Genomic DNA, 15,458 nt, shown 5'->3' with positions numbered 1-15,458 from the left:
GCGAAAGCACGTGAGGGCCCATAAAACAGACCCCCTGGTCGAGAGGGTGAACCTCCTGCACGCCAACCCCCAGTACGCCTACGTGGCTTACCCAGACGGGCGGGAGGACACTGTCTCCTTACGAGACCTCGCACCCTCGGGCACTCCGGAGACACCACCTTTACCCCCCCCCACCACCCCCCCAATTCCAGCCCAGGTAGACGGCATGCCGGAACCCCACGAGCCTTCGCCGACCACGCAGACACCAGCACTAACACCGGATAATGCAGCACCGCCGCTGCGACGATCGGAGAGGCTTACGAGGCCTCCGGACAGACTGACATACCAGAACTGGTAGTACACTTCACCCCGCCGGACTCAAATCTAAACAAGGGGTGAATGTGGTAAACCACTTTTATCGTTACACTATAGTTATCACTGTTGTATTGTTATCACCGTTATCACTGTTGTATCACGATACGAGGTCGCCTCTTGTCGCGCTGTTATACCTGGGCTGACCACCTCCGACTCCGCCCATGGCTCCACCTACCTGCCCAGGTATAAAGGTAGTCGACTGGCTGGTATTCCTCCTTGTTGGACCCGATCACCCACGAGGGTGGGCTCTGTTATTTAGTCAATAAAAACCTTTAGTTACGTTCCTAACTCGTCGCTTTTTATTGGACGAATTGATAGGTATATCACCCCTATATCTTTAATCAGCCAAGGAGCTCTAGCTTTGGATGCCCTTCCTTTCCCCCTCATAGTAATGTGTTCAGTCTGTACCCGAACTATCTCTGCCTTGAAGCCCTCCCATTGCTCATTTACTGTTTTATGTACCAATATTTGTTTCCAATCCACGTGGGCCAGAACCCTTTATAACTCACTGAAATGAGTCCTCTTCCAGTTGAGTAACTTCACCTTTAATTGTTCCTTGTTCCTATCCATAACTACTCTAAACTACTCTAAATTGCAATCATTACTTGATAATACAACTTTGAATTAACAGGAGAACTATATAGCAAAGCTGTGGCAATTAAAAAGTGATTTTCGCCATCAGTATCCTTTAGTAAAAATCAAATAGTTGAACTAACAACAGTAGAAATCCAGTCACTTGTGGACACCAGAAAGCTGCATTAAGGATGGAACTCGTACACTGTACATCTATACTACATGCTTTGACCCTCTGTTGCTTCTTATACGTTGAGCAGACACCAAAGTCATGCTGAATATGATATTCAACAACTGAGGTGAATAAAATATTGCAGAAGTAACACCTCGTCCATTGGGCATATAAATTGTATGCAGAGTGATGCATTTTCTGTTTAAACCATGGTTCACGGTGTGAAATTCAAGTTTTTTTTAGTTATGCACTCAACAAGGTAGCATTGATTGACTGGCATGATCAGCAGAGCACCTAATGGACACCAGTCGATCTGCATTCAAGAGGCCTTTAACTGGTATCTTGAAAGGACTACGTGGTGCAAGATCTGGCTGTGTGACATAGTTAACTAGAATGGTCTCGAGGAGGAAGATGCTACCTCAAAAGATCCAGACATCATCTGGCCTCATACTAGGCTCGTCATTCTTAGTGTTGCAAAGTACCACATTCCACACTAGCAGTTAAACACTGGCTTCAGTGCACAGCCCTAGCTTGATGAAAGAAGTGTGCAAAGTCAATCATCACTTGCTTATCTAGGGTTGTTGAAGCATGGATTGGGCTACAAGAAATTTATTGCCCTTTGGTACTCCAGTGCAATATTTCCAAGTCTCCCTATGCTCTCAGCAACCACAAGGGGCAACTTCGTAAAAGTATTTGTTCTTGTTAAAGGTTGTCTGCGGTTACACTCTGATGTTATACCACCTGAAATAATGGATTAAACAATGCAACATATGAAAACAAGCTTTGCTAGTAGTGAAGTTGAATCCAGGAGAAGTATAAACAACTACTCACATAAGCTGCTTCTGTAACATTCCCATACCAGCCAGTTCCTCAGATGCTCTCACTGATTTGGCATTTACAGGAACAACAGCAGCAATATCAACCTGCAATCAAAGTTCTGTATTAAGTGAACAGGTTCAATACATTGAGGGTAGAACAGGAAGCATTAGACCAGTTTTAGTTAGATGCATCTTTCTATAGAGTGAAGCAAAAATATCACACTGGAATCCTTTTTTGTTCTATTTATTTTGAGCATATCAATCTCCTTTATATAGTGTTTTGTTAATTTTCTAATATTTCTAAATGGTAAAGTGTGGGTCTGTGGCATATAGCTTTTTAAAAAAAAAATCTAGAGTACCAGAACTAGCATTTAGCTTCTTCTTTGATCTACCTTCAGCTCCCCCCATCTAGTTATGCCAACCCCCCTCCGCCCCATCCCACCCCAGAACAGCCAGCTTATGATTCATCTCCCACCTCATGGTCTTGCAATTGCTGCTTTTATTTCTGAGCCTGTGCTTCTCCTAAATCACCAGACTCTTCTATGTAGTATCTGAAGCTTTTGACATATATGCTCAAAAACAGAGAATCTTATTATGATCAATCAATACTTTAGTAATACATTTTCTCACAGGCATTTGAGTTCCATTCTTGAGAGTTATATTCCTGTTTATAGTCTCCCATCACATACCAATCACAAATTGAAGACTGTGGGCCCAGGAATCTTGTGCATCTGTTCTAGGGTTGCCAAACCTCCAGGAATGTCCTGGGGTCTCCAAGAATTGAAGAATTAATTTCCTGAACACTGCTGTGAGCAACCCGAAAGAAAATTCATAGGAGCATTAAAAAAAAGCTTGCTCTTTTCATTTTCTTGCAACACTTTCATTTATTAGTTATATAAACATATTGGTGATGGAAATAAAACTATTTGACTAGGCAGGGCAGTTGGAGGTGGGAGGTCATGTGATGAAAACTCCAGGAATACATCCTACCAGACTTAGAATCATAGAATGGTTACAGCACAGAAGGAGGCCATTCGGCCTGTCGAGCCCATGCCGGCTCTCTGGAAGAGCACTTCAGCTAGTCCCACTCCCGTGGCCTTTCCCTGTAGCCCTGCAAATTTTTTCCCCTCAGGTACTTATCCAATTCCCTTTTGAAAGCCACGATTGAATCTGCCTCCACCACCCTTTCAAACAGTGCATTCCAGATCATAAGCACTCGCTGCGTAAAAAAGTGTTTCCTCATGTCGCCTTTGGTTCTTTTGCCAATCACCTTGAATCTGTGTCTTCTGGTTCTCAACCCTTCCGCCAATGGGAACAGTTTCTCTCTATCTACTCTCTCTAGATCCCTCATGATTTTGAATACTTCTATCAAATCTCCTCTCAACCTTCTCTGCTCTAAGGAGAACAACCAGTTCTGATGAAAGGTCATCGACCTGAAACATCACAAATGCAAAATACTGGAAATCTGAAATAAAAACAGAAAATGCTGGAAATATTCAGCAGGCCAGGCAGCATCTGTGGAGAGAGAAACAGAGTTAATGTTTCAGGTCAGGCCTCTGAACTCCATAAAATGTTCATTGTGTTGAACTCACAAAACAGTTGACTGTTAAGTATTGTATTGACATTTATTATCTGCTGATTTAATTTGCTTCTGTGTATCTTTCTCTCTCAGGCTACACTTCAATTAATAGTTTTAACCTGAGCTAGATAGTCTGTCAGCATAATGTTTTCCTGCCCATCAGAGAAATTAGGAAATCATTGTGGCATCCCATACTATTTCCAATGTAGAACCCAGTGGGATAGGGATAAGTAGTTTGCCCTGCAATACATCATCTTGTATATACATCACACATAAGGTCAAGTTTCAATTCATAGGAAGTGTGGGCTTGCTGATGGAAGTTGACTTTTGTAGTGTTGCTGCTATATTTTGCATGATGATATTAACAGCTTTATACTGTAATATTGGGTATCAATTCAGGACACAAGACTGCAGAAAATATGCAGCATAATGCAATGTTCAATACTCAGTGTTTGGAACAATAACAGCAATAGTCCTTCAGGTAGGCATACTGGCTCTCCTGCATTTGGTGGGAGTATCACTCGGGAGATTGTGATCTGCCTTCTGAGGATAGTGATCTTCTGCCTGTTGTTACTGTTACAGTAACTCCTGGCATTTTTCTTGGTTCTCTTGCTGACAAGTGAGAGAAAACAAGAGATTACCAGTGAGGCAATGCTACTCCACTACAAATAACGATAGGGAATATCCTCCATTAAATTGATAGGCCTACCAAGACAAATTAAGCATAGGTAACTGATATATAGGTCCCAATATTAACTTCGAGGCGCGTTCGGTGTGGGGGCGGGGGGGAAGGGGGGTCCCGATATCGCATGTGAAACCCGGAAGAACTTTCAGTGCGTCTGTCTGTGGCATTTTAACACAACCACCTCATTATAAATTTACTTCTGGGTTTAGCATTGAATGCACAGCAGCGGGCATGGTGCGGAACTGCATGACGCGATCTCAATTTGAGTATTTAAAGGGACAAGCCAAAGATGGAACTTGGAGGAGTTGGAAGGTTTTGTACAGAGACGACAATCGTAGAAGATGGACTCAGGATGCTCAAAGGCTGCAACCCACTTTAACAACGTCTCCTTTTGATGTGCTGCTGGAGGGAGTGAGGAGTCAAGAGAGATATACTCTTCCACAGCAATGGGAGGAAGAAACCTGCTGCTGCCACAAGGAAGTTGTAGCTAGATGTGGCCGAAGTGGTCAGTAGCAGGAGCATTGTGCAACGTTCCTTGATTCAGTGCAGGAAGCGATTTAATGACCTAACCAGGTCAGAAAAGGTGCATACAGTTACACATTCACCTACATGATGATTTGCACTGTGATGAAATATATGCCTTCATCAGCCCCTGTGTTTTACCTGCTTTGTATTGTGTGAACCGCCCCCTTTTGTTCCAATTGTGTGTATTGGCTACGCCCCTGTCTTTTGCCATATAAAGGTCTCAAGAGCTGTATGAGTCATTTCTACCAGACGAACCCGATGTGGAAAGACCTGCAATGCTGCAATGTTCTTAGTGATTAAAAGCCTTCAGTTGAATCCTTTAAACTCCTTGGCCTAGAAATTGAGTTTTGGCGCAGCCAGGGCTTTAGCGCCGGAAGTTAGTGCCGGAGCTAAGTTGCGCTGGTCGGGCCCAAAATTCAATAGTTCTGCGCCCAAACGGCTGCCGGCGCTGCTGAGAGCTGTTTGCGCCTGAAAACTGGCACTACGCGCTGAATATCGGCGCTATTCCGGCGCTGCGGCGCCCGCTGCGGTGCGGCAGGTTCGGGAAGTGCAGGCCTCCTCCTTCCCTTAAGGAGGAGCTGCCTGCACCCGGCCGCGGCCCGCGAAAATCTTTTTAAAAATGAGCCCGGCACCTCGGACAAGTGCCGGGCTTGCTTCTGTTCCGGGGGGGCGGGGGGGGGGGAAGTCCGGGGAGGGAGCTGCGGCCAGGCGGCCGGCGGGAAAGCGGCCGGCCGCCGCGGTGCCTTTAATGCGCCGGCGCAAAGTCATGTAAGACTCTGTTGCCAGAGTCTTAGTTGCGGCTGCCACGGGCGAGGCGGCCGCAACTGAATTTCGGCGCTGGGGCCCGTCGGCATGGCAACCGCGACGCTGCGCACACCGATGACGTCATCGGTGCCGGCGCAGCGCTACCGGTCTACCGCGGCGGAAGGGCCCCAGGCAATTTCGGCGCCGGCGCCAATTGCAGCGCTAGGCCCTCTAGCGCCGCAAAATCGGCGCTAAGGGCACTGAATTTCTAGGCCCTTGTCTTTGAGTTATTGATGGCATATCAATTTTAATCACTAAAACACCAAGATGGATCGACTCCTGAAACCAGAGCGCTTGGATCTGGACCCCCATGCCTCAGACGCAGCCACACAGTTCGGACACTGGTTCCAATGCTTTGAATTTTTCATCGCAAACTCAGCCACCGCCATAGCAGCCGCGACCGCCACCGGAGACGTGAAATTGGGAATCCTGCGAAATTGGGTGAGTCATCAGGTCTCCCCTCTCATCCAAGATGCCACCAGCTACGGGGATGCCTGCACCATTTTGAAGGCCCACTACGTGCGGCCAATAAACGAGGTGTACGCCAGGCTTCTTCTGACTACTCGCACGCAGCGGCATGGTGAGTCACTAGAGGACTTCATGCTAAGCCTAAAAGTACTGGGCAGAGACTGTAACTGTAAGGCCGTGTCTGCCATCGTGTACACGGAGGAGCTGATCCGAGACTCCTTTATTGCGGGCCTCAGTTCAAATTACATTCGGCAGAAACTGTTTGAAAAGGAGGGACTGGACTTAAAACAGGCTATGGACATAGCGCGATCGCTGGATATGGCCCAGAGGAACTCTGAATCCTGTTCCTCAGGCCACGCGGCCCACTCCGCCTCGTGCGCGCCGTGGGGGCCGCCATCTTGGAAGCCATCTTCACCTCCCAGGTCTCAGGCCAACCCAGCACCATCGGAGCCCCAGCCCCCACCCAGGAGCCCCACTACTGCCGCGATGCATCGGGGCCCGAAATGCTACTTCTGCGGCCAGGACAAACACTCCAGGCATCTGTGCCCAGCGAAGGGCACCACCTGTTTTAAATGCGGGAAGAAAGGACATTTCAGCAAAGTCTGCAGAGGGAACCCCGCCTCCAACTCCGCCACCGCCGCGTGCGCGCTGTGGGGGCGGCCATCTTGGACGCCATCTTGTCCATCCTCATGGAGTCCACCATCTTGCCCCGACTACACGGACCTCCAGGACCCACTGGTGGCCTCGATCACAGTGGATCAATCCAGGCCGCATCCGTTGTCTAAATCAATGATGGACATAGAGGTAAACGGAAACAAGGTTAAATGCTTGATTGACTGCGGGAGCACCGAAAGCTTTATTCATCCTAGCCTGGTAAAATGACTTTCACTAATGATAGTCACCACACAGGGCAAAATCGCCATGGCTGATAAGACTCATACCTCAAAAATTACAGGTTTCTGCGCAGTTATGTTGTCGGTAAAAGGCACTGATTACAGAGATTTTAAACAATTTATAATGCCAGATCTCTGTGTGGGCGTGATCTTGGGTCTGGACTTCCAGTGCCACCACCAAAGTATCACGCTTACCTATGGTGGGTCCCAGCCGCCCCTCACAGTGTGCGGTCTGGCTACCCTGAAGGTCAAGCCGCCCTCTCTGTTCGCCAACCTCGCACCCAACTGTCGACCCATAGCGACCAAGAGTAGGCGGTACAGCTGGGAGGACAGACGGTTCATTGCGTCGGAAGTAGAAAGACTCAAGCGGGAGGGTATCATCGAATGCAGTACCAGCCCGTGGCGCGCCCAGGTAGTAGTAGTTAAGGGTAGCGAAAAGAAGCGGATGGTGATAGATTATAGCCAGACGGTTAATCTATACACCCAGCTAGACGCCTACCCTCTGCCCTGCATAGCGGATATAGTTAACCAAATCACGCAATACCGGGTGTTTTCCACCATCGACCTAAAATCGGCATACCACCAGCTCCCCATTAGGCCGGAGGACCGTCCATACACCGCCTTCGAGGCGAACGGACGCCTCTACCACTTCCTCAGAGTCCTCTTTGGGGTAACGAATGGGGTCTCGGTCTTCCAGCGGGAGATGGACCGCATGGTCGATGAGAACCAGTTAACAGCCACCTACCTACCCATACCTAGACAACGTCACCATCTGCGGCCACGACCAGCAAGACCACGACTCGAACCTCGCGAGATTTCTGAAAACCGCCCTCAGACTCAATCTCACCTACAATGAGGATAAGTGTGTCTTTAGCACCACGCACCTCTGTATCCTGGGCTGCGTGGTGGAAAACGGGGAAATCGGTCCGGACCCCGACCGATTGCACCCGCTATGGGAGCTACCCCTACCAGACACTCCCAAGGCCCTGAAAAGGTGCCTGGGGTTCTTCTCCTATTACGCCCAATGGGTCCCCAATTATTCCGACAAGGCCCATCCCCTCCTGAAATCAACGTCCTTCCCGCTCACGGCCGAGGCCCACGCCGCCTTCAACAGCATTAAACACGACATTGAGAAGGCCGCGCTGCAGGCTGTGGACGAAAACATCCCTTTCCAGGTCGAAAGCGATGCGTCCGACTTTGCTTTAGCAGCCACCCTCAACCAGGATGGGCGGCCCGTAGCCTTTTTCTCAAGAACCCTCCAAGGGCCCGAGATCAGGCACTCCTCGGTAGAGAAGACGGCCCAGGCCATAGTGGAGGCAGTGTGGCACTGGAGGCACTACCTAGCTGGCAAACGCTTCACCCTGCTTACCGACCAGCGGTCAGTAGCCTTCATGTTTAACAACAAACAGAGGGGGAAGATCAAGAATGACAAAATTCTCAGGTGGCGGATCGAACTCTCCACGTTTGAGTACGATATAATATATAGGCCGGGGGCCCTCAACGAATCCCCCGACGCCCTATCACGAGGGATGTGTGCCAGCATCCAGGGGGACAGGCTACAGGGCCTCCACAATGGCCTCTGCCACCCGGGGGTCACCCGGCTATTTCACTTTATAAAATCCCGTAACCTGCCCTATTCCATCGAGGAGGTCCGGTCGATGACCAGGGACTGCCGCACCTGTGCGGAATGCAAGCCCCGTTTTTTCAGGCCCGACCGAGCCCACCTGATCAAAGCTACACGGCCATTCGAGCGCCTGAGCTTAGATTTCAAGGGACCACTCCCCTCCACCGACCGCAATGTATACTTTCTCAACATTGTGGACGAGTACTCCCGCTTCCCATTCGCCTACCCCTGCCCAGACATGACCAGTGCCACGGTCATCAAGTGCCTCAGCAACCTGTTTGCACGATCGGCATGCCTAACTACATCCACACCGACAGGGGGGCGTCGTTCATGAGCGACGAACTGCGCCAATACCTGCTGTCGAAGGGGATAGCCACGAGTTGGACCACTAGTTATAACCCCCAGGGTAATGGGCAAGTGGAGAGGGAGAACGCGACAGTGTGGAAGGCGGTCACCTTAGCACTAAGGTCTAAAGGCCTCCCCACCTCCCGCTGGCAAGAGGTCCTCCCAGACGTACTCCACTCGATAAGGTCGCTACTGTGTACTGCTACTAATGCCACTCCTCACGAGAAGATGTTTGTTTTTCCCCGCAAATCAACCTCAGGAGTGTCCCTACCCTCGTGGCTCTCCACCCCAGGGGCAGTCCTGTTACGGAAGCATGTGAGGGGCCACAAAACGGATCCCCTTGTGGAGGCAGTACACCTACTCCACGCAAACCCACAGTACGCGTACGGCAAGCACGCCGACGGGCGTGAAGACACCGTGTCCATAAAGGACCTCGCCTCGGCAGGAAGCGACGACGACCCATCACCACCACCCCCAGAAGAACCTCCACCATCCCCAGAGGTATCCTCACCACCCCCAGAAGTACCTGCAACACCCCCAGCACATGGGTATGCCCAGGAGGGCACCATGGACTCCCGGTCGGAACCCGAGGTACTGTTGCGACGTTCAGGAAGGACTATCACACCCCCGGACAGACTAAATCTGTAGAAGGGGTGAATGTGATGAAATATATGCCTTCATCAGCCCCTGTGTTTTACCTGCTTTGTATTGTGTGAACCGCCCCCTTTTGTTCCTATTGTATGTATTGGCTACGCCCCTGTCTTTTGCCATATAATGGTCTCAAGAGCTGTATGAGTCATTTCTACCAGACGAACCCGATGTGGAAAGACCTGCAATGCTGCAATGTTCTTAGTGATTAAAAGCCTTCAGTTGAATCCTTTAAACTCCTTGTCTTTGAGTTATTGATGGCATATCATGCACATCATCCCACCCCCTTACTCTGCCTTCTCAAGCCTACTCCATCACATCACCCCTCACACCCACTTACCTTGCAAGCATACCCCTCCTTCTCTTTCTATGCACTTCCTAACATCCACATCTATCCATCCACCACTGCCACTCACTCTGATCCTTATGCCTCTGCCTGATAGTCACCCTCACCAAATGCACTGCATCCATCAGGTAAACATATGCCATTACAGTCACTCATAGGTCTGTTCTTCTCGCCATTGCTGGAGAAGAGACGTAGAACATTAGGGAGAGGGAGAGGGAAGTGTTGTACCCCAGGGGCCGTCGATGAAAAAGATAATCACTGAGGGGCAGCAGAAAATCTTCAATGTACTGACAGGCCTCCACACACACTGTCCACGATTGCAGAGAGAATGGAGGAGTCCATCTCAAGCATGAGTAGGTTGATGTCTCAGGGCATTGCAACAGAAACATCAATCGCGGCAAACAAACGAGTCATGCAGGCCTTGACCACAACCATGCAGACTCCGGATGCCAACATGTCTGGCACCTTAAATAGGATGATTGACATGCTGTAAGGCCAAGGCTAAGGTGTCTATGATCTGCACTAAGCTGCTCTCCAGCAGAGTGGTAGGAGTGACGTGCGACTGGCCCTTAAAAGGGATGATGGTGAACGGGGACATGGAGGTGGGGACGCCACTCAAAGTGCCCCCACTTCTCACCCATTGCCCCCGCCCACCTCAGTCAGTACCCAACATGCTGCCTCATCTCCCGATGACCGAGTCTGCCCCTGCACAAGTGCAGGTGGAGCAGTCTTTGGCGGGCCCTTACGGGCTCCAAAGCCCAGAGATTGTCGGCCAAGAGCATTTCAGCAGTCACAGCAAGGATCTGAGCAGCCTGCCTCTACCTCTGCTGAAGCCACAGGGATTGCATCATGTAGGAGTGGTAGGAAAAGAGTCAAGTTTTGTAGTTGCACAAGGGTATGCACATGGGTGTATGAGAAAATGTTATGTTGTTAATTTTCTGTTCTATAGTAGAATCACATAGAATATATTACTTTGCACCACTTTCCCGCCTTGCCCATCCTTGGTTGCTGGGTGGCAACTTGCCTTTTCAGTGAATGGGAAGACGTGAATTGACAGGGACCAATGAGGAGTTGTCCAATGGGTGGTTGATTGGTTGCAGGAATGCTTTGTCTCCGTGGGATGGGGGGAGAGGGTGAGAGTGGCCATTGCATGTGATTGTTATATGGGCCCAGTGGTGATAACTAACTGAACCTTACAGCCATAAGGGAATCCCTGGCATTCATGTGAGCGGCTGGTGCTGTGTTGAGGTCACCATCTTCCACCTCCTCCACGCGTTCATCCACAGACAATGTGTGCTCAGCGCCTTGTTCCCCCCAAAGCTCCAATCCTTGTTGCTGCGCAATGTTGTGCAGAGCGCAGCACACCACGATCATTTGTGGTTGCACACCAGTTGCACATTGATGGAATGGAACCCCTTGCGGTTTATGACTACTCGTGGTTGATCTGGGGTACACAGATTACCACATGTGTACAGTCAATGATGCCCTGCACCCGTAGGAAGCCAGCCAGAGATGCAAACCTCAATGCTTGCCCATTCTGACTAGTGTTGTCACAGGTGAAGTTGACATAATTGCCGGCCCTGGCAAACAATCCATTTATGTGCAACCGACTGGGAGATCCTGGATATATCTCCGGTAGCACCCTGGAAGAATTGGAAGCAAAAAGGTTGAGGGCGGTGATCACTTTCACAGCCACCGGTAATGGGTGGCCACCAGATCCAACAGGGAGCCTCTTCTTCTAGGGGGCTTTTTTTTTTAATTCATTCACAGGGTGTGGGTACCACTGGCAAGGCCAGCATTTATTGCCCATCCCTAATTGCCCTTGAGAAGGTGGTGGTGAGCCGCAGTACATTTGGTGAAGGTACTCCCACGGTGCTGTTAGCTAGCAAGTTCCAGGATTTTGACCCAGCGACGATGAAGGAACAGCGATATATTTCCAAGTCAAGATGATGTGTAACTTGGAATGGAACTTGGAGGTTGTGGTGTTTCTGTGCACCTGCTGCCCTTGTCCTTTTAGGTGGTAGAGGTCGCGGGTTTGGGAGGTGCTGTCGAAGAAGCCTTAGCGAGTTGCTGCAGTGCATCTTATGGATGGTACAAACTGCAGCCACGGTGCGCCGGTTGTTTCAGGTGGTGGATGGGGTGTTAATCAAGCCCGCTGCTTTGTCCTGGATGATGTTGAGCTTCTTCAGTGTTGTTGGAGCTGCTCTCATTCAGGCAAGTGGAGAATATTCCATCACACTCCTGATCTGTGCCTTGTAGATGGTGGAAAGGCTTTGGGGAGTCAGGAGGTGAGTCACTTGCCACAGAACGCCCAGCCTCCGACTTTCTCTTGAAGCCACAAGTTTCTGGTCAATGGTAACCCCCAGGATGTTAATGTTGGGGGATTTGATGGTAATGCCATTGAATGTCAAGGGGATGTAGTTGTTGGAGATAGTCATTGTCTGCCACTTAAGTGGCAAGCATCATTGGCGCCACACATCAGCCCAAGCCTTGCAATATGTGGGCTCGGACTGCTTCATTATCTGAGGAGTTGCAAGTGGAACTGAACACTGCGCAATCATTAGCGAACATCCCTATTTCTGATGTTATGATGGAGGGAAAGTCATTGATGAAGCAGCTGAAGATGGTTGGGCCTAGGACACTGCCCTGAGGAACTCCTACAGCGATGTCCTGGAGCTGAGATGATTGGTCTCCAACAACCTCAACCATCTGCCTTTGTGCTAGGTATGACTCCAGCCAGTGGAGAGTTTTCCCCCTGAACCCCAGTGACTTCAATTTTACTAGGGCTCCTTTATGCCACCCTCGATCAAATGCTGCCTTGATATCAAGGGCAGTCACTCTCACGTCACCTCTTCAGCTCTTTTATCCATGTTTGGACCAAGGCTGTAATGAGGTCTGGAGCCGAATGGCCCTGATGGAATTCAAACTGAACATTGGTGAGCAGGTTATTGTTAATTAAGTGCCACTGCCAAGAATGACCAGCACCGTCTCCTCCAAGGGCGTGAGGTGAAGCTAAGAATGTGAGGAGTGCTTCGTCTTTGGTAGACATTGTTGGTAGGTGAGTGATTGGGAGCGGTTGGCAGGGGGGGTGGGTCGTGCATTGAGCAGTGTGTGAGGCTAGTGGTGCAGTTGGTAGGAGAGAAGATGCATTCACTGACCATGACCACTTGTCTGAGGTCATGAAACTTCTTTGGGTACTGGAGCCAGGTCCTGGGCTGACACTGTTAGCAGTAATGGCCTCAGGGATCTGGTCCCACATCCTTCTTTCTGGAGGGCCTCCTGGCCCCCTGTGGATAGAGGACTTCCCTTCCACTTTTGACCGCCTGCACAAAGCTGGAGTGCTGCGTGTGAAATCCTGAGTGCCCTTTCCCTGGCCTGTTGAGCCATTTATGTTAGTGCTGAAGCAATTTTGCCATTTTTTACGTAGAAAAGGCAGTTCAGCTACAAGAGCCGAATACTGCCTAGCTTGAAAGGATTTTTAATGTTTTTTTTTCAGAAGGCAGTTGAGCGCTAAGGGCTAGAGATTGCCTATTTTTGAATGATTTTTAGTTTTTTTTCCAGAAGGCAATTCCCCTTTAAGGGCTCGAGACTGCTTTCTAAAATGATAGCCTTGCTTTACGAAAATGTAGCCTCGCTTCAGGGACGCTACAAGGACACAACATTGGGCCTCCTGTTGAGAGCACAGCTTGAAGCAGCACTTTCGTCACTTGGTTGTGCACTGAAATCATTCAGATCAGCAGGCCACACCAAAATAATGTGCTGCCTGCAATTTTTTTACAGGCAAATCTCGTCCCATGATGCCACCGGCCATTTTCGAGCCTCATCACATTTCTAGGCCATAGTGTGTATCTGGACTGGTCATATACAATAAAATGGAGAATGTTGCAAACCTATATTTAGGTGTCGGAAATCGAACCTTTACAATGGTAAGATGAAAAGCAGAGTGCGCGGGTGTTTTTTGATCGTTGTGTGTACTTTACTTCCTTGGCTCTTGCTCATTGGTTATCTACTAAAATGGTGTGCATCACAGGTAAAAATGCTGGACTTCAGCACCATGGAAACACCGGCAACATTCTATGAAGAGAAGAGCTGTTATCACGACCAATCGGAGCAACTGCTTCAGGCCAGCAGAAGAAAGCAAGCCCAGCTAATAAGAAGCAGCTCCAACAGGGCATGTCATGGCAAACGGCAAGCAGCATCCAACTGCATTCTGGATGGAGAGCCAGACGGATCTGGCATGTCTCATTGTGCGAGTCAACATCCTCTCAACAGTAATCACTCTGATGACCAAAGTACTGCTCGCAACTGCTGGACAAAATGTGCTGTGTTTGATAAATTAATGGCAGCATTCTGAACTTTAGTGAAAGAGAAAGACTGCAAGGATTCACACTGAATGGTGGTTGAAGTTCTTATGTTCATTAATAAATAGACATTCTTATTATGAACACAGCTAGCTTTTGCTAGTTACTTTATTGAGCACATGTGGACTAGGTACTGTGTCTGTAGAGGCTTCCATCTTGACTGCTGGCTTGTGGGTAGCCTAGTGCCTCATGGGTAATGTAGTCTTAATATATATACAGCTGGGTAGTGTAGTCTTATATACAGCTCTACGGCTCCACCTAATGTCCACTATAGAATGACATGTTATTGATCATTACATCCTCCTTTCTTTGAGGTTTAACAAAATCAATATCAATCAACTTTCAAGAAAACAATAAAGATAATATCAGTAACACTTTTGTTAGTGCTCTATAAACATAAACATTTTCAAAACAGTCAACACATTTTCAAAGCTTTACATTGTACTCAAAGATTAAGTCTATCAGGCTTTTTTTACTTCACGTGTGGATCTTCTCAACACGGGTAAGTCTGATGTGTCTTCATGAGATTGTTCTGGCGGTGAATGACAAGATGCAGTTGCGGCATTGTCATCAATCTGGTCTTGAATAGTCTCTTGTGTTTTTAGGAGGGAACGGCGGTTCCTCCTGAGAATCTGTCCTTCCTCAGTTCTAACAGTGTATGCCTTGGTCCTACTTCCTCAAGAACTGTAGCTTTCCTGTTCCATGCATCTGGATCCTCAATCCTGACAACATCATCCTTTGTCAATGGTTTTAGAGTTTTGGATGACTTGTCATAGTATGATTTCTGTTTCAGCTTTAACAGTTGAAGTCTCTGTCTCAGTTCCTCACTTTGCTGTTCTTTTGCACAGCAGGGTAGCGTGGAGCGCAACTTGCGACCCATTAGTAGTTCAGCAGGTGAAGAACCACAGTCTAGAGGTGAGGCTCGGTAGCTCAGCAGGGCGAGATAAGGATCAGACTTGCTTTCTGTCGCTTTCTTCAGTAGCTGCTTGAGAACTTGAACACCTTTCTCTGCCTTACCATTTGACTGAGCATACAAAGGACTGGATGTGATGTGCTGAAAGTCATAATGTGCTGCAAACTGTTGCCACTCCTTACAGTTGAAGCACGGACCATTGTCGCTAATGGCAATCCTGGGAATTCCATGTCTGGCGAAGATGGATTTCACATGCATTATGACACTGCTTGCTGTGGTGCTTGAGAGCAGTGCCATCTCAGGATAGTTAGAATAGTCTTTACCATTTAAATGAAAAAGGTCCATACCAA

General features: G+C 48.8%; 1 protein-coding gene across 1 annotated transcript in view; it reads right to left on the bottom strand.

Annotated features, from left to right (window-relative positions):
- The window catches only part of LOC147121816 (uncharacterized), a 62,284-nt gene that overhangs the window by 29,621 nt on the left and 17,205 nt on the right, over positions 1–15,458 (bottom strand). Inside the window, exon 3 of the mRNA XM_085982324.1 lies at positions 1,931–2,022. Within this exon, the coding sequence (XP_085838450.1) occupies positions 1,931–2,022 (92 nt within the window). The remainder of the gene's footprint in view (positions 1–1,930; positions 2,023–15,458) is intronic.

Source organism: Somniosus microcephalus, chromosome 3 (assembly GCF_052327205.1).
Source record: "Somniosus microcephalus isolate GS21.2 chromosome 3, FLI_Smic_1.0, whole genome shotgun sequence".
Taxonomy (NCBI): Eukaryota; Metazoa; Chordata; class Chondrichthyes; order Squaliformes; family Somniosidae; genus Somniosus; species Somniosus microcephalus.
The sequence above is the reverse complement of the archived record's forward strand: the minus strand, read 5'-3'. Positions and strand labels throughout refer to the sequence as shown.